Below are 24,137 nucleotides of genomic sequence, written 5' to 3'. Positions count from 1 at the left end.
GGAGGCGTTAAGTCCAGGGTAGAGCATTTGCATTGCATGCACAAGGGGATCGGGGGATTGGCTTGAGTCAAGGCAGACAACAGCCCCACCCCTAGGGAACCCATTTATTTCCTTTCCTAGTTGGCACATGTCAGTATTTGTAACGGAGTTGAAGTACTTGATAGCAGTGATGACATTCTGACACAGCATTCATTGCAAATAAATTTATTGACAATGTTTTCCACTCTATATACCAGGCCAGTGCTTTGAATTACAAAACAGATCAATCTCACTCCCGAGTCAGGAGATACACTGAGCAGGACTTCTGTTACCTCCAGCCTTGTTCCATTCTGGGAGAGGATTTCCTCCAAGGGATCGGAGGGAAAGAGAGGGGAGAGAGAAAGGGAGAGAGACAGCCCCTGCCCTCTCCTTCCTGGCATGAGAGGCCTATACTACACGCCTACTCTCTCTGCAAGGCCTGGTCTGGAAAAGTGACACCCCTGCCGCTCTGAGGGAAAATTTGGTTTATAGCCCTTTGGCCCTAGAGCAGCCTCCCTCACCCATTGGGTCTGCAGGTGGCTGCTGGGAGTCCAACCCCCATTGCTCCCCATATTTTGATGGACTACCAGGCTGAGAAATGCTGCTGTGGAGGTGAGGGGGGATCTTTGGCTCTCTAGGTGCTGCTGAACTACAGTAGTTCCCATCAGGGCCAGTGGCCAGGGCTGAGGAGAACTGTGATCCAGCAATATCTGGAGGGTCAAAAGTTGCCCACAGCTGCTGTCGAGCACAAAGTCTTCTATGCACAGAAAGAGGGAGCTTCTCTGCTGCTAAAACCAGAAGCCCTTCTCCCACGGTTTCTGTCCCAACACCTCCACACCTACCCACACCCACTCAGTCAGTCAACACTATAAACAGGAAGAGTGTTGTTGTGCTGTGACCCAAATAGTCCTTGCAGGAGCTAAAGAGGACCAGAAGGCCAACCTGCGTCGGAAAGGCTTATCACTTCCTGTACCCACCACAGTTCACACAGCACCACCGTCTCCTTCATAACTTGCTCATAAAATGGTCCAGCGAAAAAAAGTCCATTGCACTCCTTTAGCCACGGTCCTTTCTTGCAAGGAAACAGGGCACCGGTGAAAAGGGAGCTACAGGCAGGGGGGGGGGCTTGGTGATACCTCCGCCCAACCCCACCAATAGGTGCTGTTAACTCAGGAGCAGCAGCATAGCTACAAGTACATGGTTGTTGTTTTTTAAAAAAGGATGGGCTGTGCCTCGCCCTACCCTTTTGAACTACTGAGTCTACTGAGTGCTATATGACACGCAGCAGAGAGAGCACTAGCGGGAAGGAAGTCACACACTCGGAGCCTGCCCATCAATCGTTCCCCCAGGCAGGGCTCAGGGAAGGAACAGAAAGCGAAGTCCAGGCTTGAGTAGCCTTCTGGGAGCACGGAGTGCTAGAGAGGCAATTCTCCCATGGCTCTTCCAGACTCAGAACACACCTGGGGAAACAAGCAAGGAGACAGGACAGGAGGGAGGGAGAAAAACAGACACCGAGTGAATCAGACAGCAGTGAAAAGTGTTGTGACAGCAAGCAGAGCCTGGGCTGTGCACTACATCATCATCACCCCATCCCACCCCCAGGTTGGGCTTTGCCATGCGGGAATATGACTTGCAGTACTGAGAAGGAGTGGGGTGGAGGGGCTGGTGAGGGGCTCTAGCATCAAGGCACAGCTGCTGTGGACTCAGGATTAACTACAAGGTCAAGAAAGAGCCACTGCCCTTTAACAAACCAGGGGAGGAAAGGGTGCATCCGAGCATGCAAAATAAGGAACTGTAGCAGGTTGCTCTGCAGAACCATCACCTTCCCACCCATCCACTGTCCCCTGCCAGTTAAAGGATTAAACATTACATGAAAATATTCATCCTGCAAAGACTTGGTTGCAAACTGCTCATAAGGAATGGAAAAGGGAACCAGAGGTATGAAGACCTGGGGAGGGGGGAAACGAGGGAATACATTTTTTCCAATGTTCAAAATTGAGGGAACTTGGGGGTGCGGCAGGTGCACATGTACCTCCCATGAAATATTTGGAATGAGTGGAATTCTTTTTTAAGACCTGATTTTAGTTCCTCAAAATGTATGGTTGGAAGTTGTTTTTTTTAATGTAAAACAACCTACAGCTTTAGAGAATGATCATTCCTGTGGATACTGCAGTCATATGCAACACTCAAATCCAAGAAACTTTTCTGGAGCAAGAGGTTGAGGGTGGGTGACTAAGTTGTGACCCTCTAAAACTTGCTGGACTCCACCTCTCATCAGCCTCACCCAGGATGGTCAGGGGTGATGTGGCGTTGCGATTCAGCAACACCTGGAGGGCCACAGGTGAGCCACTCCTGAGTGAGAGGCTGCTGCTTTCGTCTATGAGAGGATCTACCGTGTTTCTCATATTTTAAGTCATCCCTACAAAATAAGCCATGGCAGGATTTTCCTGAGTTGAAGAAATATAAGCCATACCCCAAAAATAAGCCATACCCATGAGCTGTGCGGAGCAAGACCGCCAAGTGCCCCAGCCAGCCAGCGGGACCAAGCACGACGGCCGCGGCAGGAGGAGGAGGCGGCCTGCCGGGTCGGTGCTCAGCAGCGCTGCGCAAAGCGCCCCAAGCCTCCTGCCCTGTTGTTGCTGCTGGCTCCAGGAGGCTTGGGGAGCTCTGCGTGGCGTTGCTGGGCGCCGACCCGGCAGGCTGCCTCCAGGAGCCAGCAGCAGCGAGTCTGAGGATCTCGCTGGCTTCCTCCGTCCCCTTGATTTCTGGGTTGAAGAGTTGGTTTGGAGAGGCGGACGGCAGAAAGAATGAGTGAGTGTGTGTGTGTGTGTGTGAGAGAGAGAGAGAGAGAGAGAGGAGAGAGAGAGAGAAGAAAACAAGCCCTCCCTTGCTGGTCAGGGGGTGGGAGAAAGGTCCCAGATTCTCAAGGTTCCCCCTCCTCCCTCTCCGATTTTAATGGGTGTTTGGCTGCGGCGGCGGCATCCCCAGTCTGCCTATGTGAACAAGAGGGGAAGAGCGAGAGCTGTGGAATGCCATCCTGCAATGCTGAAAGTTTTAAAGTCATTGTGTGCAAGGCAGTCCTATACATCCTCTACTCCAAAGTAAGCACCACTGAGTTCAATGGAACTTACTCCCAGGAAAGAGGAGTTAAGTTGTGATTTCCGCTCCCTGCTCTGTTGCCTCGCTCGCTTTCTCACCTCCGCGAACCTCCCCCGCCCCGTCCTTCTTTCTTACTCCCCCTCCCCTTTTCAGCGATCCTCTTTTCCTCCCTGCCCCCCCCACCTGCACTCCGATGTCTGATTAAACGAGAAGGAAGTTTGGGAGTGAAGGCTGCGAAGCTCTCCCTTTAAGAGGCAGCCTGCAATGCCGAATTGTTGAAATTGCCTTTGCAGGCTGCCTCTTAAAGGGAGAGCTTCACTCCCACACTTCCTTCTCATTTAATCAGACACCAGAGCCCGGGTAAGCGAGGCAACGGAGCAGGGAGGCAACGGAGCAGGGAGGAGACGTTTGTTCAAGCAGGGCGGGGAGGAAACCCACCCGATCACTTCTTGGAGTGGTTTAAATCCACAGCGTCCCCTGGTAAAAGGCTGAGATTTCTTCACCAGCCCTGTTTACCTGCTACAGCCTTTCACCTTCTTCCCCCAGTCTTCCCCCAGTCTTCCCCCAGTGTATTTTAAGACATCCCTTGAAAATAAGCCATATGCTTATTTTTCTTGAGTAAAATAAATATAAGACGTGTCTTAAAATAGGAGAAACACGGTAATCAGGCACAGGGAGAACGTGGGTTAGACACAGTGTTGTTCAACGTTGGGCCCCTGGATGTTGTTGAACTACAACTCCCATCATCCCCAGCCAGCTTAGCCCAATGATCAGGATGGGAGTTGTAGTCCAACGTCACCTTGGGTTCCGAAGCTGAAGAGCACTAGGTTCAAGCTGTGCTTATGGAGAAGTGGAGCCCAGGTTGTACACAGAGGAGAGGCAAACTCACCTGTTTTTGTTATTTATAGGCAATCCTTCCTACAAAAGGAGCTCAGAGCAGATTAAATGTGTTCTCTTGGTGGCCTTACATATGGGCAATGTTCAACACCCAATTCTATATTAACCAGTGGAGCTCTTAGAGACCTTCACATGGAATAATAGAAAGGGACCACAAGGGTCATCTACTCCAACCCCCTGCAATGCAGGACTCTTTTGCCCAACGTGGGGCTCAAACCCATGACCCCGAGAGATTAAGAGTCTCATGCTCTACCAACTGAACCATGTGGTACTTCTATAACAATGTGGTGAATTGGGGAGAGCACTGCAATTGAGGCTTATGAATTGAAGCAGTTTCTAGGCCGCACTTTGCCACAGCCACACGCTGAAGCCACGTCCTCACCTTGCCAAGTGAATTATGTGAATCAGAAACTCTCGGATGCCCCTAGCTGATACAGCTGTGAGAGGATCTATCACCCTCCCCCAAACAGTACCCAGTGCAGGGATATATCAGGGCAAGGACTAATGAGGAATCTTGTAGCGTGGAATATGCACACAAAGGCAGGAGAGATTTGGGGCAGGTCAATTCCCACAATCAAAATCACTAGGGCTGTGCATATTCTGCACCACCAAACTAGGAGTGGACAACCCTGTGGGCCCTATCAGCCAGGTCTTTATCTCCTCACACCCCACAGGCCAACTTTGACCACCAGTCAATCATCTGGTGATTCCACCCACTTGTCAAAGTTGACCCATGGGGGTGGTCTGTTTTGCCAACATGTTCACCTCAGGAAATACACTGGCAAAGCAGCACCCAGCGGGACTGAAGAATTCTGGACAAGATTTATCCTCTCTCTCTCATCCGCTGATTGGGGGAGGGGGTTGCATCCTGCTGCTTTGGCTGCACAACGACACATTGTGGGGAACCGACATGTGCAGCCAACACAAAACGAAACATCATCCCCTGCTCATCAGCTGATGTCAGCAGATTGATAGGAGCATGGTTTGGGAGGAAGCGGCCTACGGGGCCTGAGGTTCATGCACTCTGCTCCAAACCCAGAATAAAACACTGCAACCAACAAATCTAAGGTCTGTTGATATACTTAAACTGCACTTTCCTATCAACAAATATTTAAGCATTTTCAAAAATGCATTAGCCCCCCCTGGCTCTACAAGCCAATTAACACCCCCTACAAAAAAAAAACCCAACCAGCCTGTGGATATTTCGGAATCCAGGAACAGGTGACAGAAAAGAATACAGGAAGGGAAAGCACATGGAAGTGACTGCGTCTCAACAGCCAGAAACTCACTTTAAAAGAAAGGCAGCCTTGTATGGCAAAATGCCAGGCTATGTAGGAAATATTCTCAGCTCTGCTATTAAAAAAACAAACAAACCACCCTGAAGATCTTTTGCCATTTCAACCAAGTGGATAAAATGAACCATTGAGGGTTACCTGCAGAGAGGCAGCATGGAGGGGCATCAGACAGAGTATGCCTGTCCGTCAGGGTCTGTGGCATGGGAAGCACAGGAGGGAGGGATGGGCAGGTGAGGAGACAAGCAGTGGCGGCGGCAGCAGCAGCAACAACAGCAGAGAGAGAGAGAGAAAGGGCACCAACAAGTTACATTCCTACATCGAGCATCCACCGAAGCCTTATCCAGGGCCTGCCACCGGGGAGGGGGTACATTAGACACAAAAGGGATCAGGGAGAGAAAGAGGAGGGTGCAAAGCCTACCAGGCCCTGGGAAGCAGGGGAGGGGGAAAGGAGGAGGTTACAGCTGCAGGGAGTGGTGCAAGATGCCAGCAAACAGGGTTTAGGGGCAGGCAAAAGCTGCAGGGGAAGATGGCATGCACTTGCAAACTACTGGGCAGGGTAAGGGGAACCTCTGCGGCCATCCAGATGTTGCTCCCATCAACCTCAGCCAAAAGTCAGCGATACTGGGAGTTGCGTTCCAGCACCATCTGGAGGAGCCACAGGTTCTCCACAGAGGTATAAGAAATGCCTATGTACCTACATGTGTTACGTCTCACACATTCCTCAGTCCCCACAAAGTTCCAAAAGTGCCTTTCAACTACATTGTCATGCATACCAGACACAACTCATGTAGCCTGGTCCGTGTACAGGCCTCCCTGCCCCCCTGGGGTACCTCCCCTCTCTTCCTCTGCACAGGAAGTTGGGTGCTCAAGCCTTAGGGCAGCGCTGCCAAATAAGCAGAAGAGAGCAGAGTCCTCTCTCAGAGCTGTGCCTTCTCTGAGATCTCAGTCCGTCAAGAGACTGCTCTGCTGCTAGCCACTGTAGGACGGCCACCGCCTTCAGCGCAGGTTGAGTTCTCACTAGCCCTTCGCATATGGGGGCTGTTTTGTTGCCCACTCCCTCCCCCCAGTAGCCGTGGTCGGGGGATAAAGGCACAGGATTTGGTACCATTAAAGGGGACGGGAGGGGTTGTTAGTGCAGAAAAGGCACTCGGATCCAGGGCAAATTTAGAGGACGGCCATTAACACAGGCCATGGCATTCTGTTATTTGGGATGTAATAAATAATAATAATAATAATAATAATAATAATAATAATAATAATAAATATATATATATATCAGCTCTCCCAAATTGCTGATACAAAATCCTGGGGCGGAAGCAATGCATTCGCTTCCTTTAGTGCCCAGGGCAAGCAGTGGCAGCCAAGAGCACAGCCCCCTCCCACCCACCCCCACCCTCGAGGATCTATGCAGTACAGGAGAACGACAGGGACATATAGCCAAGCCATGCAGTAGAGCAGCAGGGCAGACAGCGCAGCCTGAACTTGCTGAAGGCACCAGGGCTTTGCTGTGCATGAGCAGCCTAGGACAATGCCTCTCCATGCCAAATTACACACACACACACACACACACACACACACACACACACACACACACACAGCTAACAGAATTTGCTCCTGCCCTTTACTCAGCAGCAGTAGCAGCAGCAGGGGTAGCACCTCCTCTTCTGACTGGGTGGGCCTTTGGGCGATTCTGCCAGTGACGCATCATGGCAGCCAGCTGGTCCTGACAGAACAACACCCTGCTCCTCCATTGGCCAGGGTCCCAAGCGCACCAACCAATGAAAGCCCAGTCTCAGGCTGGCTCAGAGGAGGCTGCACTGCGCATCTTTCTTCTTCTTAGGGGAGGAGTCTTTGCCTCTGCCCTTTCCCCGTCCGCTCCCTCCCATGGCCTCTGAGGGGGGCTTGGACAGCCTGTCCGCCTGGCTGTCCGTGGAGTGGCTCCCCTGTGGCAACTGCGCTTTTCCAGGGGGCTGCTTTTTCGAGGGGCTTCTCGCACCTGCTCTGTGCTGGCCCTTGGCCTCCATTTCAGACAGGCTGTAGGCCATCGCCAGCTGCAGGTCCTCGTCGTCCTCGTCGCTGTCGGTGTACAAGATCACGGGGGACGAACTGGGGGACGGGCGCTTCGGGGGCGGGTGCTGCGGCGCCGGCGAAGAAGGGGCTGGCTTGCGGCTTTGCACAGCTTGCTGGTCCCGCCGGCTCAGCTCCAGGCCGAGGGCCAAGTCGTCCGCAACACCTGAAAGGGAAGGGGTTGAGCCGACAATTGTCCAAAGGAGGCACACCAAGCATGCTTCCCCCCCTCCCGCCATTGCTATGGCCTTGCCCAGAAAGGCCAAGCACCCTAGATGTGGGGTCCCCAACATGGTGCCAGTTGGCACCACAGCATCCTCAGACACCTCCATTTCCAAACAATATTTTTAATTGACTTGTGGGGGGCATGTAGCTATTTTGCCCGAGTGTTGCCAGTTGTTGTGGTGCCCACAACGGTTTTTGATATTTCCAAAACCACCCGAAATGGTTGAGGACTCCTGCCCCAGGATCTTCAGCTGGTGGGTAAAGGTTTGAAGCCTGGCTTACTTAAAGACGGTTGCAACAGCAATGCTACCAGCGCGGAAATATATGCTTAGAAAAATAATAATAATGAAGAAGAAGTTGGTCCCTGGGTGCATTTTTAAAATTAAAGGCAAGATCTGGGTCTGAAAAAGTTGAAGGTGACTACCCAGGCAGCTTCCCTTCTCCAATATATGCACCACACTTTGTTGGGTAATGGATGTCTTAAAGCCCAGGTGAAAACTTTCCTAGCTCTCCCACAGCTCTCTTCCGTTCCTCAGCCACCAGCCTGGCATATGCTATTATCACAGTCATCTCTTATTTTACCTTTCTAAGCCGTTCCACCACAAGTCTGAAAATCCCCCCTCCTTCCTGTTTCCGAAAGAGGCCAGGAGCGCTGGGGAGATCCCTTCCAACCCCCAAATGTCTCAGAAGTTGGCATGCACGCATCCTACCGCTTGGTGGGGGGGGCACATTTTTCACAAAGCTTTTCACAAGTTGTAGATTAAATGTCAGAGGCGCTCCATGGGGATGAGGGTCTATTACTTTCTCCGTCTCCTGGGAGACAGGTTGAGATCACACAGAAGGCTGCAGGCGTCCAGAGAAGCTCACATTTCTGCTCTCAGCTGGAGAGAGCTGTGCACGGCTGACTACAGAGAAAAGAAACTCGGGATACCTCTCCCCTTTTAGTCCCTCACCATTAATTTGGATGGATTTCAGCTCCCCATTTTCTTCCACTTCTACCCTCTCCTGCCCATTTTCAATGATCCTGGAGAACAAGGGGGGAGGGGAGGGGATAGAAAAGGGAAATGACACTGTGAAGAACACATAAAACCATGCAAAACCTTCCGCCAGCAATGTTGAACTGGAGAAAACATTAAGTCGCCTGTCTACAAACATGTCTATTGTTTAGCCTTTGCTTACATTTTGGTGCATGATTAATCCCATAATAGCAACCACAGTTACTACCATACCTGTAATTATGCACCTGCTCGCCTTCATTATATTTTTCAAAGACAAACACCAAAAATTTATTTGAAGCTGCTCTTAAAATTTATTTTTGAAGAAGAGAGACCAATAAATCTATTTTGTTCCACAGATGAGGGTTTTTGCACAAAAACATCAACTTAGAATCTCATTTTTTAATGTATTATGTCTTTCATATTTTTTATGAGGCCAGCCTCATTCCACTAGATTTGAGGGACAGGTTTGGGGTGTAGAGAGGACAGATTCAATTCACAAATTTGACTTCTCCTGCACTCTTTAACCATTTCAGTTAGGCTGTAGGTCGCGGGGGGGGGGGGGGTTTACCTTGTACAATCCACCGCAAACACATGATCACCAGAGGGACTGCAGTTTATAAAAGTTACAAAGCTACAAGGCAAGTAAACCTCTAACTTTCTGGGACAGCAACATGTGAACAAGCTGCTAAAAGGTCGGAAAAACCCAGGGGCCATGGGATTTCCCCAACTTACTGCTGATAAGATGACCAGTAGCAAGAAAGAGCTAGTGCTCCCTCCCTCCCTCCCTCTCTCTCTCTCACACACACACACGTGTAAATAAGGAATGCATCCCCAATCTGGTACAGCTTGTGTGGTTTTCCCCTCCCTTCACCTAGATGGACTGAGTCAATATAAAACTTCTAGATATCCTCCCCATAGCTTACTCTGTGTCTTATACACAGAGATAGCAGAAATGAGCAGGAGAGGAGGGCCAGGGAGAACAGAAAGAATGGGCTTGGTCGTTCTCCAAGAGGGTCCAAAATCTGTGTGACAAGGCCAGAAGACCGTAGGCAAATGGATTAAAACGTCCTCCTAAGCTTACCTCTTGGTAGTGATCCGCTTGCCATTGATGAATCTGGTGGAGGTGGAGACAGAGCGGAATCCCATTCCTGCATTCATAGCAGGACCAAGCCCGGCGGAGAAGAAGTCTGAAAGAGATAGTGCGCCAGAATAACTGACAAGGAAGGGTGCAGCTGGCACCAAGGCCAGGGGAGATGAACCAGCAAAGGAAAAGAGATACCAGACAGGAAAACTTTCCTTTGAGATTCCAAGGAGGGGCAAATAGGAGAAAGAACGTGGCCTTGCAAAAGTGGCCACCAGGTCACACTGTGCAAAGCAAGTCAGCTCTACAGCAAGTGCAGTTGGAACCAGGGTGGAGAACTGGAGGTCACAGCGAGAAGCAGGTGGGCAGGCAAATCCTTCCAGCTGTTCCTTACCTGGCGATGCTGCAAAGGGAGAGAAAAACGGCCCTGCCCCATGGTGTCGTGGTCCAGGTCGAAGGTCTGCAAATGGATCGTCTGGAAAGAGATCCAAAGAAGAGATCACCAACTACTACATTCCTCTGCAGAGAGACTCCTACTCAAAAGCATGCAGATCCATACCCTTTGTTTTCTGGACTATTACCTGCCCGCAGTTCTGATTCCTGTACCTTGCACCACATTGCTGCTGCTTCCTTCCACACAAAAGTTTTATTGCCTTGTCAGAGCCTCCCTGAGCTGCAAGAAACCACCCAGTGCTAGTTTTGGACTATTTAGACTCTTGATCATGCTGGTCATTGGCCTTGATATAAATATGTCATTCTATATATTCAGAAACAGTGCGATTATCTGGATCACTGTCTCACCGGATGAATTTAGTTACATAGATTGTACAGCTGACTATTGCTTCACTGCAGTTTATAAAGACATATATTTTGCCCTTTCCTCATCGGTCTACGTGTTGCATCTTTTGGAACAGGTTTGAAGTCTGCAACACAGGGGTTCATTTATTTAACATTTGGCCCATGTATAACTAGAAGGGATCTGGTTTCTCAGAAAGGACCTGGTTTCTGGAAATGATCCAAAAAGGAGGGACTGTTCACTGTCTAAGACCCCCTCCTCTCCCTTTACTCTCCTCAGCTGCACAGGGAGTTCTGGAGAATGTTCTGGCGTGGCTTTGAGGCTGTGGGTCCTCCAGGTGCTGTTGGGACTCCAACTCCCATCAGGCACCATGTCCAATGGTGAGGGAAGAATTATGGGAATTGCAGTCCAGAAACGCCAGGAGGGCAACAGGGTTACATAGTCAAAGCTAAGCGGGTCTCAGCCTCATGAATGCTGGATGGGAGACTGCACTGCTTAGTCACTCTGAGCTTCCTCACAAAGGAATGAGATGCAAGTAGAATAAAGTAACATCAAGTTCACACAAGAAAACACCAACAGACCTGGCATAACCCAAACCACAACAGTAGCATGTAGGTCATAGAATTTCCTGAAGGATTGGGGAAGGGTGGAGCAGGGAATGAGTGACAAAACCCTACTGCACTCTCCACAGAAGTGCCCTATATGGTAAAAGGAAAACCCAGCTAGAGGAACTCTGGGCCTGACACAACCAGATAGCAATGATATTCTTCTTTGTTACTAGTTCCTTCCATCTCTCAGGTACTGGTTGTCTTTGGGATATCACTGACTGTCCTCATAGTTTTGAAGTCCAGAGACAGCCAATAGGGTCTTCCCTCCCCACTCAGACAAAATCCCCTTGCAAAAAAAAAAATGGGGATCAAACCCAGTGCACACCAAAAAAGTCAGCAAACGGATCGTGTCCTCCAAAGAAATCCCGGAAGACATCGTGGGCGCTGCGGAAAGTGAAGGTGAATTCGGGTCCTGGGTGTGGTCTTGACCCGGAGGGCCCACCTGTGGGGGAAGCAGAGACCAAATGTGAGCCTTTATTTTCCTCACACCAAGGCACTGGCTTACTGTTTACCAAGGTTAAGGCCGTGGCACCCTGGAGCGCCTTGAATGACGGCCGGGGTGCCACGGGCAATGTTGTTTTCTGTCCCTCTTTTCTTCTCTCCCTCCTCTGATGCCCTCTTGCATCTCTGCCTCCCAAAGCCTTGCACAGCTGTTTGTTGCAGCAACCCTGGCTAAAAGCTCCCCAAACAAATGGTGCCTCTGGAGCTGGCCAGGGGGTGCTTCCCAGGCCCCTGTGGGACAGTGTGAGAAGCCACCTCTCTTTGGGGCAAGGGCAGGACCTCCGTTAGTTGGTCAAGGGAGCTGTGGACTCAGAAAGGTTGAAAACCTCTGGCTTAGGGGTACTGGATAACTAAAATCATTTACATCCAAGGCCCAGCAAACCTGCAGCCTGCCAGCCAGCCATGCCTTGTTATGTCTGCAGCCCCTGGAAATACCCCGTATATACTCGAGTATAAGCCGACCCGAATATAAGCCGAGGCACCTAAATTTACCCCCCAAAACTGGGAAAACTTACTGACTTGAGTATAAGCTGGTTCACCACACCACAAACCGGCGGAGGAGGAAGGAGCAGCCCCAAAGGGCTGCTTTCATTTTTTTTAAACATAATTTTTATTGATTTTACAAATTACAAAAAAAAACGGTACATACATGAACACCTTTTCCACCTTCTTCCCACCCCCCTCCATGGGTCCTCCCCTGCCACAGAAGTATCCCACGCAGGTGAACAGTCAGAGATGGTCCATTTTATGGTTGGATTTCTGTCCTCCTCCCCCTCCCCTGCCCCAAAGCCCCCCCCCTGCCACCAGAGAGCTCCAGGAAATCAGGGCAGTACGCAGGAAGGCATCCATCCAACCATCTATTCTCATACCAAAAAGAATTAAAAAAAGAAAAAAGAAAAAAGGACAAAAAAAGAAGAAAAAAGTAAAAGAAGAAAAAAACAAAAATAATCTTTTTTTCCACTCATAATTAATAAACCATATTTTATGGGCTTCCCCGACCTCCCCCCTTCCCCGGTTTTCGTCCCTTTTTTATCCTCTTCAACAGTTTCTTAATCTATAATATAATTACCTTTATACCTCATACTATTTTAAAACTTGACTATTATCATTTTCACCGAATATCTAAATCACTAAAAAATCAAACTCCAATTTTTCTTCCCGTGCCTAATTTTTTTCCCCTCTATAAGCCTCCATATTTTCACCTTTTTCCAAAATCAATTCACTTTTAAACTATAACTATTCCCAATCTAACCTTTCATCCCCAATTTCCGGCTCCAACCCTCCAATCCAGCAAGTTCCATAGTCAGCAGTCCAGTTTTAATCCTAATAATCCATCCTATCAATCACAACCCCGCTCTCCCTTCACCCCACCCCCTTTTTGCAGTATTTTGCCATCCAGGCCTCCATACAGCACCCCTGAGTTTCTTCTCTTCTCTGATTATTTTTTTCCTCTTCCCTGTGGGCATTCTGGAGTTCCAGTAAATCCAATCGTACCCCCCTCAAAAGGAGGGCACTCCACATGACTTTTTGTAGAGTAAAATCGTCTTTTCTTTCATGGTGAGCTTCATTTTGTATTATATTATCACAGTCATCGTCTTCATCTTTTCGTTCCAAATCACAGTCCCCATCATTGTCAAAATCCTCCAAATCTCTGTCACTATCATTCTCACACTCATCCTCCTCAGTTTCAGTAGCTTCATCCTCTAAGAACTCATATTCCGCCATCACCATCTGGAATTGTTGCTTTAACTCTTGCTGTTGTGTCTCATCTTGACATAGTCCTATTCTTACTTCCCACATGATGGTCAAAACAGTCCGCTGGAACTCAGGCGAATACCTTTTTGTTGACATAGTTCAATCCTGGTTACAATCTTCAATCCTGAAGAAGTGTGCATGCACACGAAAGCTCATACCAAAATAAAAACTTAGTTGGTCTTTAAGGTGCTACTGAAGGAATTTTTTTATTATAGTTCAATCCTGTCAAGGTCAAAACTTGTCACATGGGGTGGAAAATGGTCACAGTTTATTTTCTCGACTCCATTTTAACAAGCTGGCTGCATTCTCCGAATCTTAATACATAGAAGTAAAGTCCAAACTCATATTTCAAAAGCATATAAACCAAAAAATTCCAAAAAGTCCAAAAATAGAAATAAAAATAAAATTCCACTTATAAATCCCGATCAGCTCACTGGGTTGTCTGGGCTGCCGGCTCCCGGGGAAAAGAAAGGTCTTTCTGGATCTTTTCCTCTTTCTGCAGGGTATTCACGTCCCCAGTTTTTCTCCCCTTTTACCCTGCATCTAGGGGAGATCCTCTTTGATGCCTTTGAGGGAACCTTTTAAATTAAAATCTTCTGTTTACGGCTTCGGGTTTCTATTTACTGTTTCTTAAATTGCCGGTGGGGGGGGGTGGCTTCCATTTTTTTTCCTCTCTCCCAAATCCAAATTAATTTGTAATCCAAATTTTGAAATTACTTACAGTCTTGTTTCCTAATTATTTTTTCAAAAGAATCCAGCGCTCTCCGCCTTCGGCTTGAAGCTTCTCTCCGCTAGGGTAACGTTGTCGTTCAAAATGGCCCCCACGACTTCTACCCTCCTCGCTCCGGAGCTCTTATTAGAGCTTACCGGAGAGTTGGGGAGTCCGGATTGGGGCTCTGCCGAACAAAATTCGCCCCCGGGACGCTCTTCCCGGGGTTCTAAGGGGCGCAGCGTCGCTCTCGCTGCCCTCCCCACTCCTAGCAGAGACGGGTCGCCTCGGAGACGAGACGAAACCCCGCCGATCGGCGCTGGCGCTGAACCGGAAGCCCCCCAAAGGGCTGCTTTCAGGCTGCTCGTTCCTCCTCCGCTGCCTTTGCCGCTGTCGGAAATGCGCTTGGGTGGGACCCTCACTCAAGTATAAGCCAAGGGGGGCTTTTTCAGTATTAAAAATGTGCTGAAAAAGTCGGCTTATACTCAAGTATATACGGTAGTTTAATCAAGCACTGATTCATGGGTCAAAAGCCACAAAAGGGCTACAGAGCTGGACAAACCCATTTTACAGAACAGAAAAACAAAACTTAAGAATCGCAAAAAAAGGGCTGTTTGGGCCATGAAAGGCCTAACTGCGCCACAGCTGCTTTGGTTTGGAACTGACAAGGCAGCCAAGATCTCAGTAGTATTCTGCTCCCCAAAAAGTTACCCAACTCTGCAAATTTCTCCCAGGAAATTTCTCCCTGTGAAAGTCGCTCAATCACACTGCTATGACAACAGCTAAAGTAGCTAATGCAGAAGGCCTGTGTGTTTCTGAGCTGCACATAAGCTATCTGCTGCCGTCTTTGTTCTTGCCCTCTTGGCAATGCAGAAATCTGCTTTGAAACCGATCCTGGTTTTTGATGATATTTGTCAGGATAACCCAAATCCTGATCAAGCTCCTTACCTTGACCCATGAGCCCATCTTTGCCATATCTGTCATAGACTTCACGCTTGCTCTCTGAAATCAGAAAACACCTGAGTTAGATAGTTGCCCCCCAAAAAGAGGTGAGGCTCAAGCAGACATGTCTGCCATTGACTTAGTTGGGACACGGTTGCCACACACACACACACACACACACACACACACGGACTGCGGGGCAGGGAATGCTACTGAGTCCTTCCTTGTCTACCCAACGCTAGTCCTACCTGGGTTAATAATTAGGAGTAATTTGCATAGCGTGCTCAGAAAACATTGCATTATTTCAGAAAAAACTTGCAACAACTGTGAGAAGTCAGCCAGCAAAATTGGGATCATATTACAGCTAGGGGCTGAGAGAGAAAACAGTTAATGAAACACACCTTCCATTTAGTCTATCTTAAAAGGCTCTCATTTCAAAGGAAGCCCAATCTTCCACGGCCAATTGTCCCACAAGGCTTAGGTGGGTGCTCTCGACTTTACCTCTCAGCTTCTAGTTCCATTATTACAGGGGTGGGAAACCTTCTTGGCTCCAGAGCCCAGACACTGGAGATTTTGCCACAGGGCCCAATTTGACAGGTGGACCGAACAACTGGCCAGCCAATCACATGACATAATGATGGCATCACGTGTCTGACAGGAGGGTGGGGCTGACACCTGTCAAAATTCTTCCCAGAGCTTTGGGGAAGTCATTCCACACTTCAGCTTTAAACACAATGTGGGAGGTTTAAAAGAGGAATCGTGTTGGAAGGGACACCGAGGGTCATCTAGCTGAATCCACTGCAATGCAGGAATCTCAGTTAAAGCATCCATGACAGGTGGCTTAAAAACCTCCAAGGAAAACAGGAACATGAAGAGACTTGCAACGCACCCTTCGAAGCAGTCTCCACCCACTCATTTAAAGGTACTTTAAGATGCCTTAGCTTGCTAGTGCTCTGCCTCTGCTTGAAAAACGTGCCTCTTATTCTCCCTTCTCTGCTTTGTTTTATTTTGGTAAATAAAAATGGCAGCTGGGGGGAGGCAGAAACCTCCCACCAACCCCAGGCAGTATGGCCAAAGGTCTGGGCTTACAGGAGCTGTTGCCCAACCATATCTTGATGGCCACAGGTCCCACATCTGCACCTTAACCCTGTGAATAAAACTCTGCGCTCCTCCTCTTTTTCCTTCTCTTACAAGGAATAGGAAATCTCCTCAGTCTCCAGAAACAGCCCTCAACCAAGGCCAAGACCCTACATGAACCAAAACAGCCTGAGGGAAAGAAAGGGGGAGGAGAGAGTCGATGCTTACTGTCCGATAGCACTTCGTAGGCTTCTGCTATCTCCTTGAACTTCTGCTCCGCATTTTCCTTGTTATCTGGGTTTTTATCCGGATGCCACTGCAAGGCTTTTTTCCTGTACCTGTTTGACAACAAGACAACCATTATAGCTTGGTGTATATTTTTTTATAGGCCCTGACAAAAACCAAGGCCACAGACAACTTCTCTCTCCCCTCACACTGGTCACATACTGGCCTACATTCATCCTCTTATAATTAGAAGCAACCCTGCACACACACCTTTCTGCTTATGTAGACATTCTGCTTCTGTGGGAAGAGAGCTTCAACACGTGGGTCTAAATGATCCTCATTTGCTTCCAGGTGAATCTAGACTCCTCTCTGTTCCCACAGGAGCTGATAGCAGTTGATGGCCACCGCAGATGAAGCTCCAGCTCAACTAAGAGTGGTTATCAGTCATTGTTCTGCCATCTGTCCTCCACGAGGGGGCACTTCACTCCCGCAGTAGCACAAAACCCACAAAATTAAAGGTGAAAGCCAATTTACGGGTCCTTGGCTTTTCAAAGGCAAGTAGGTTGCTGCACTTCCAAAACAGGATCCATGGAGTCTCTTTCACACAGGAAGAGCAGGCAACAAGCCTGGAGATTTGCTCACCTGATAACTTGCTTCATGGGAGGCTGAGGAACAAGGGTTTCTACAATACCTCTCTCCTGTTACAGGTGTGCTGCTACCTTAGGGCACCTCCAGCTTGCACTAACACAAGGAGCAGAGTGGAGGCGTTCCCCTAAGGGGAAATTTTGGGCCAAAGGGCTCTTGGACCCTACAGCTTTCATTATACTGCAGTGCCACAAAGATCTCCTGGCACAGCACTAAGTGTCGACACGTTCTCCCTCTATTCCACCTCTGGAGTGCAGACCTTCCTGTGCTCATTCCAAAAACAAAAGCACCCCTACAAACAGCTCATCCCTCTCCATTCAATTATCTTCCTGTAAGGTGGGTTAAAAACAATGCACGAAAAAGGCTGTTCTTGTGTTTTTTTTAAAGTTTTACTTCTAGTAGATTCCTCATTTAAAATCAAATCAAATCTGAATCTTCACACAAGCTGCACAAGGTTTTGGATCAATCTCCAAGGCACTATTTAATAGCACATCAACATGCTTTAACAGTTATGACAACCAATCAGCATGTGCTTTGGTTTTCGGAAAATATACAAAATGTAGTTTGGAAACTGAATTTAAATACTTATGTTGATCTGTTCTCTTGGCAACCTAAAGCCTCCTTTTTATATGCTATTGCTATAGTATTCTTACAGAGGTTTGTGAACGTTAATTAGGCAGCAGAGGGAAATTAGACAAACATAATATAAATCATCCCTCAATCGCAGGAAAGAAGAATTTTCAGTATTTGGCAACTAAGTACCTGCATAAGTGTGCTCTGGTTCGCCAGAAGCGGCTTTGTCATGCTGGCCACATGACCTGGAAGCTGTATGCCGGCTCCCTCAGCCAATAACACGAGATGAGCACCGCAACCCCAGAGTCGGTCACGACTGGACCTAATGCTCAGGGGTCCCTTTACCTGCACAACAGCCCCAAGAGCTAGAAAAGATTCTCAGTACATTAGACCTGAAACTAGTAGCTACCAGGTTCTCCACAGGAAAACTAGGAGCTCGAGTGGAACCAAAAGATGGAAGCAGAAAGGGGGGGAGGACCCGAAGCACTGGCAAAATGCAGTGCCCAAGGCTAATCAGAGTCCAAGGCAAAGTTGGCAGTACAACTTACTGCCACAAAGCCACCCTGTATCCCCCTAACACTGGGAAACGCAGCGTTCTGAGTGCTCACTATTCTTGCCATAAACTTAAACAGGCTGCCCTCCACTAAACTGTGGCCGGGTACGCTGTGCCACCACATCCACATCTCACAGTCACACTCATAACCACCACACCAGGCACTAGGTTAGAAAAAGGTACCTTCCAGCAGTCAGTAGCCTTAGTTAGAAATGGAGAGAACGCAACTTACGCCTTTTTGATGTCATCCGGTGAGGCGCCACGGGGCACCCCCAGCACTTCATAGTAATCCACCATGGTGCCCAAATGTGCTACCCTGCAAACCTAGAGTAAGAAGGAAAAGTTAGTATAGCACACCTCTGCTGGGCATTACCCAAGCTAACACCATCCGAATTATAATAGCCCTCCCACCCACCCTTTATCGCCGGTCAGAATCTACAACGGAATGGTTGTGTCAAGAGTCATGTAGTAACACATCAAAAGGGTTCATGGATACACCCAGACCAAGATCTTTGCCGTTCCTGAGCCCTTAAAACAACTGGTACAAGTGCAGCAGGGAAGGGTGCACAACTCTAATGTGAGAAAAACAGAATCCATCAGGTGTAGCCAACCAAGGATTGGCCATCAGCTGCTCTGGCAAAGTCAGGCATGTCTGGAAAAGGGATTCTTGTGAGCTGCCAGAAAACGCCACATCCCAACAGTGTCTTCCTTCTTTCCAAGCTGCTTCACACACGATGGACATTAGTTGATTCACAGTTATTTTGATTATGTGTAACCATGATGTTCCCAATGGCACGATAGCCATACTTTCTTCTCCTACACACACCTCGACTATATACACCATAAGAAATCAGTGCTTATCAAACAAACAAAACACCTAAGCCTAGAAAAATGGATAAAAAGCAATAGGTGTGGCTTTTGCACATTCTAAGGAAAATAATAAGGGACGTGAAAGATCCACATATGCGCTTGCTATATATGCACTGTAAATAAATGTCCAGTCATTTAAAGAGAAGGAAGAGGGATCTAAAAAGTGCATAGAAAGAGATGTGAACATCCAGGGAGGGTGAGAATGCCTTCTCTCCCCCCCTCTCTCTGGACAGGGAAGCTCCATTTTTTTGAATGAGTGCTTAAGCTTCCACCCACTCAAAACGTGTATTGCAAAGATTTCTATTTAGGACAATCTACATTAATAGAGAATGAAGTGTATGCTTTGGATGTATACAACGCTCAGATACAAGCTGCATTTCCACACCCAGAGGGTGCTGTCATCTTTTATGAAAGGGCCTTCCCTGCTGGTGAACTGCTGCTAATCTTTTGGTGACATCTGATCTAGTTTGGAGAAACTAGAAGCAACTAGCCTATGTGTACTGTCCTTTTGACCTGGTCCCAATCTTCTAACTGTGCCACACTTCCAGCTACAGTTATAACAGTGCAAACCTTTGCATATCTACTCAGACCTAAGTACCATTGTTTAAGGAGACTTACTTCCAGGTAAATGCAAACAGGAATCCAGCCTAAGGTTTTTGAAGCTGCAAATAATAGAAATTACCCCAGAATTGGCCCTACTAAACATCTTCCAAGATAATAATGCCCATTTAGACCACAAAGACCTCATAACCCACCTACTTTCAGCAACCAGAAATATCATAACCAGACATTGGAGAGACCAGTCAGGAATAAGCATGGACCAATGGTACCAAGTAGTATGGGAAACAGCCTTACTAGAAAAACTAACCAACAAGCTGAAACTGGCACGGGGACAAATAGAAGAGGATGCCTTCACCCTGGTATGGTTCCCCTTTATCACACACACAGCCCAACAAGATAATGACAAAAATTTACCGCCGGCATATAAATCAGTATGGCTAACCTGACCCAAAACACCCACCCACCCCACACACACATGAAAACAAAGACCATCATAGCCAACAAATGAACAACCACACCCTTGGCCAACCCCAATCTCTCACCATCAAAAGAACACAAGCAAATAAAGGAGTACCAACACAAAAAAGCTGACATCAAGCCCTACATATATTAAGCAAAACAGAGACATCGTCACCTAATCCCACCCCCTATCTACCTCGTTTTCCCTTTCTTCTTAGTGTCTTAACAAATGAAACTGATTTGCAAAAATGATACATGTTAAAATATGAGAGACACTGCACACACCTTTGTAATTCAAGAAATCTTTAATAAAATTTTTTTTTTAAAAAAAAACAACCACTGAGCCTCCTATTCTCTGACTATGGAAGCCTGACTTCAGCAAACATGGTCCACACATTTCCCAGCTTGGATCTATAATTGCCATGACCTGGTGCTGCTGCTTTTGAAACAACTACTCTGCATAAACATTAGTTAGATGGATGACACTCCCTCTCATTGAAAAGTCTCTTCTTCCAGGATGGATAGATGGAAAGACATCTGGTTTTACAGGAATCACCTTAGGATGCTTATTGCTAAACCCATTCAGACATGCAAATAGAATAGGGTGGTACTCGAAAGAAGGTTTCTGAATGGCCCCTGCTTGGTTGCATCAGGATCTACCGGTAGGAGAGCTTGTTCCACTTCCAAAACTCTTCCTACAAAACCACAAGTGCATAGCAACCCTGGCCCATGCCTCCTGGAGCCCAGACAGGTTTAGCAGCCCATGCTTCTAAACTCTCTGCTGGTTGGAGCCTTAGGCCAGATTCATATATGAAGAGTACTGCTTAAAACACAAGAAATGTTGCTTGTCTCCATATAGGAAGCTGCTTGGGTTATGTCAACCACAGATTGGGGATGAAATTGCCTCCAGCCAGCAAAGAGCTGCTTTGCAACCTAAAAGACCCATAGTGTGGAGATGCATCCACAACCCCACACTGTTGCTTGCACCATGGTTTTGGATTGTCAAGCAAAGTGGGGGGGGGAATCTGTGAGCCTCCAGAAACCCCCAACATCTATCATCCCTAACCATCCGTTGCCATGGAGCCTATGAATCCGGGATCCATGGGGAAACTCTCCTACCCAAAGGCAACACTGAACAAGCACCTGAGCTGACCCAGACCCAGTGCACCCAAAAGGATGCTACTGGCCCATTGCCTTCCTCATTAAGTATCTTTATGCATTAAGCGGTTTAGCGGCCATTAAGTTTTAAAGAGATTAGGAGGCTGCAGGAGGAGCAAGAATAGCTACTGCAACAGCACTAAGACAGGAAAACGACCAAGAAGGGTTTTCTGTCTCACAGTGTTGCAGCCCAGTTCTGAAGCTCAGCTTTACCTGCTGACCTGCAGATCGTTGCTTACCTGTTTGGATCATACAAAAGGATGCTCGAGCATTTAACTCACAAGGAGAACTCCTGCAGGCTAGTGGCTATATGAATGATAAGAAATGAAATCGCAACCCCATGCTCTTTGCAGTTACAATGCAAAGATGTTCACTCTGTGGGGTTGTTTTTTAATGCTGATACTCATCAGCACTGACTCCTTTGAGCTCTCCAGTCTTGGGTTTTCAATTTATCAGATTCATGATACACCACTTCCTGTTGCCATTTCCTTTGTGGATCATCCACTCTTCTGTCAACGTGTCCTCCAAAATATAAACAAAATTGGAAGCTGGTGTGGAGATGACAGGGTGCCCCTTCACCTCTGAGTTGGGTTCTGCCTAAACTCTTTGACAGGGGTACCTTCCTTACCTCTACTTTGCTGGAACAGAAGAGGCAGAGAAGGCTTTTGCAATTGGGTGGTTTTCTTTTCTCCTCCTCTGGGAAAGAAGCAGAAAGACTCCACCTTAACATTGTTACACTAACCCCATTTCCACATTAAAAATATTTCCCTTCTGCCCCGCCCCCAAGTTATGCAGAGACATTCCATTTGAGGTCACCCTCTGTCAAGAATGACTTTCCAACACCACCCTAAAATATGCAAACCAATACTAAGTACTGTAATATTAAGGACTCTGAGATCAGGGAGATGGGTTTCCAGGCCAAAGTATTTGACTTGAGACACTCTTCAGAACCTCACCAAGTTCCCTTCCTCAGGAAAAAAGGGGGGGGCACCTTCCTACACCTTTCATTTCATTTGGCTTTTTATGGCACCAGCTCACTTCTTCAAAAGTTGCCCGAACGTAATATTCTCTTTCCTGCCTTGCCTAGTGCACATTTGTGTTTGAATCAAATTAAATCTGAATAAAATCGTCACCAACTCCCTGCCTTGTTCATCCCATCAAGCTGATCTTTTAAAACAACAAGTCCTCCTAAGGAGCTTCCACCGCCCCTTTCCATTTATCTCAATCAGCTGGTAGAATCCTACAATTTGGTTTGCAGCAGCCTGCAATCAGGGGCAGGCCTTCTCTAGAGCTCTCCTAGAAAGCGCGAGTGCTTTTGTTGCCGTTTCCCGGCGAAAATGCTTATTTGTCCCTCGCGGGGCTGGCTCTGGGCCCCCGCCTCCCCCTTTGTTTTGCGGTGCGCCACCGGATCAACAACAAGCACAACATCCGGCCGGTGAGAGAGACCGATCGCGTTTCAGTTTCTCGACTGTTCTAACAGCGCCTTTTCCCATAGCACTCATTTTCCTGCCGGCAGGAGAAAACAACCAACACGCATTCCGCGCAGGGCAGCACCGGCGGGTTGCAAACGCCTCTTTTTCTGATGGCATTTTGGGTGGGGAAGAAACAGGCATGCCTAAAACTACCCACAGCCTCCCGGATCTTAAACCCTATTTTTGGACAGCGCGTTAGTTACTGCGGAACGAAACTCAGCTGCTCTCCCCGCGTAACGTATGTACACGCGCGCGCAACGCCCACCCGACACAAGAGCGTGTCTTGAAAGCGGGGATAACAGGGGTGGGTGATGCCACCCTTTGACCCTTCAGTCCTGCTAGATGCGGGTACGACAAGGCGATAGCAAAGGACCGAAATTGTTGTTTTTATTTATTATTCGTTGAATTTATATACCGCCCTTCTCCCGATGATCACAAGTGCGGTTTACAGTACAAAGACACGAAATAGGAAAAACAATACCCTCCCACCCCTCCTATAGAGGTAAAGCGGTTTTAAAATCGTATTGACAGCAAGCGCAACTTCGAAACACTTCTGCTGCTAGCTGCTAGAGATAGACCCTCGTCGGTGGGTCTGCAGACAGCCTCTAGCTAGCACTAGCAGGGAATCTGCCAGCTGCTCCACATTCCTATCTCGGGGATCCTAGAAAAGATCTGCATCTCCAGATCGCTTCATGCGGCCGCTCTCCCCTGGCCGTCATCTGCCTGACTGCCTCGCTTTTGTTTTATTGCAATGGCACCCGATGCTCCGAGAAACAAGCGGGCAGCAGGCAAGCCAGCAAGCAATCGTACCTCAGCGCTGGAGGAGGCTCCGTTCGGACTGCACCATGCTCCGCAGTTCCGCAGCCCCGCTCGCTTGGGACGCCAGTTTTTCGCCTCTCTCGCCTCCTGCTGCTGCGGCTGTCAAAGGAAGAGCGGAGGAGGGCCCCGGCCTGCAAGCCCCAGCTCGGCCCCGGGGACTGGCGCCGGCGCCGGCCAATGGAACGCGCGGCTCCATTGTGACGTCGGACCCTGCACTCTGAACCGGTGAGGTAAGGCGAGGCGGCCGCGGCCAACAGCTGCTCGAGGCTCCGGTGGAATTCTCTGGGGCGCGCTTGCGACGGGCGGCGCGTGGAGCCCCCTCCCGGCCCCACGCGGATGTGCGCTGCGACTCTGGTACGCCGATGAACGCCCTTGTGGGTGGAAACATCTCGCAGCATCACAGGCTGCAACGCGTGCAGGACGCACTCTTACCTGGGAGTAAGGCTCGTCGAACTCCCTGGGGCTGACTTCAGAGTAGACACGTCTAGGGTTACACTGTCAGGCAGCCCTGGGTCTCAGGTTGCAGCTTTTCTGTCTGAACCTGATGCTCAGTGCTACATGAATTTCATTCCCACTAGTGTTCAGTTAATAATAATAATAATAATAATAATAATAATAATAATAATAATAATAATTAAAAATCCTTCTGTACTAGTGCCACATTACCATCCCTCTCTGCATAAAGAGTAGCAGACTGTTAAGTATTTTATTTTTCTAAACAACAAAAATACCCA

The 24,137-nt window shown here is 48.3% G+C and overlaps 1 protein-coding gene across 4 annotated transcripts; it reads right to left on the bottom strand.

Annotated features, from left to right (window-relative positions):
* Positions 1-188: 188 nt before the first annotated feature.
* On the bottom strand, positions 189-23,507 carry LOC118090751 (dnaJ homolog subfamily B member 2). 4 transcript variants are annotated; one of them, XM_035126861.3, is made up of 12 exons: positions 23,395-23,507; positions 21,741-21,808; positions 18,297-18,388; positions 16,297-16,406; positions 14,998-15,051; positions 11,410-11,526; positions 10,075-10,155; positions 9,681-9,786; positions 8,555-8,625; positions 7,306-7,542; positions 5,448-5,502; positions 189-1,478 (listed from the first exon to the last, which is right to left on the bottom strand). In XM_035126861.3, the coding sequence occupies exons 3-11, from the start codon at positions 18,359-18,361 to the stop codon at positions 5,474-5,476; spliced, it is 870 nt and encodes a 289-aa protein (XP_034982752.1). In that variant the 5' UTR covers positions 18,362-18,388; positions 21,741-21,808; positions 23,395-23,507; the 3' UTR covers positions 189-1,478; positions 5,448-5,473. The 4 variants fall into 4 exon arrangements, with proteins under 4 accessions (XP_034982752.1, XP_088509095.1, XP_034982761.1 ...); XM_088652969.1 differs by lacking the exon at positions 5,448-5,502 and having other exon boundaries at positions 21,741-21,806; XM_035126870.3 differs by lacking the exon at positions 21,741-21,808.
* Positions 23,508-24,137: the final 630 nt, after the last annotated feature.

Source organism: Zootoca vivipara, chromosome 1 (genome assembly GCF_965207765.1).
Source record: "Zootoca vivipara chromosome 1, rZooViv2.hap1.1, whole genome shotgun sequence".
NCBI classification, from domain to species: Eukaryota; Metazoa; Chordata; class Lepidosauria; order Squamata; family Lacertidae; genus Zootoca; species Zootoca vivipara.
Note: the sequence above shows the minus strand (reverse complement) of the source record. Positions and strands in the feature narration are given on the sequence as shown.

What these genes read in the sequence shown, in the direction of transcription:
- LOC118090751 (XM_035126861.3), bottom strand. Translation starts at nt 18,361, where the DNA reads ATGGTGGATTACTATGAAGTGCTGGGGGTGCCCCGTGGCGCCTCACCG. An exon ending in CTACGAAGTGCTATCGGACA is followed by an intron (nt 15,052 to 16,296) that starts GTAAGCATCGAC and finishes TTCTGATTTCAG; the next exon opens with AGAGCAAGCGTGAAGTCTAT. An exon ending in AGATGGGCTCATGGGTCAAG is followed by an intron (nt 11,527 to 14,997) that starts GTAAGGAGCTTG and finishes CTTCCCCCACAG; the next exon opens with GTGGGCCCTCCGGGTCAAGA.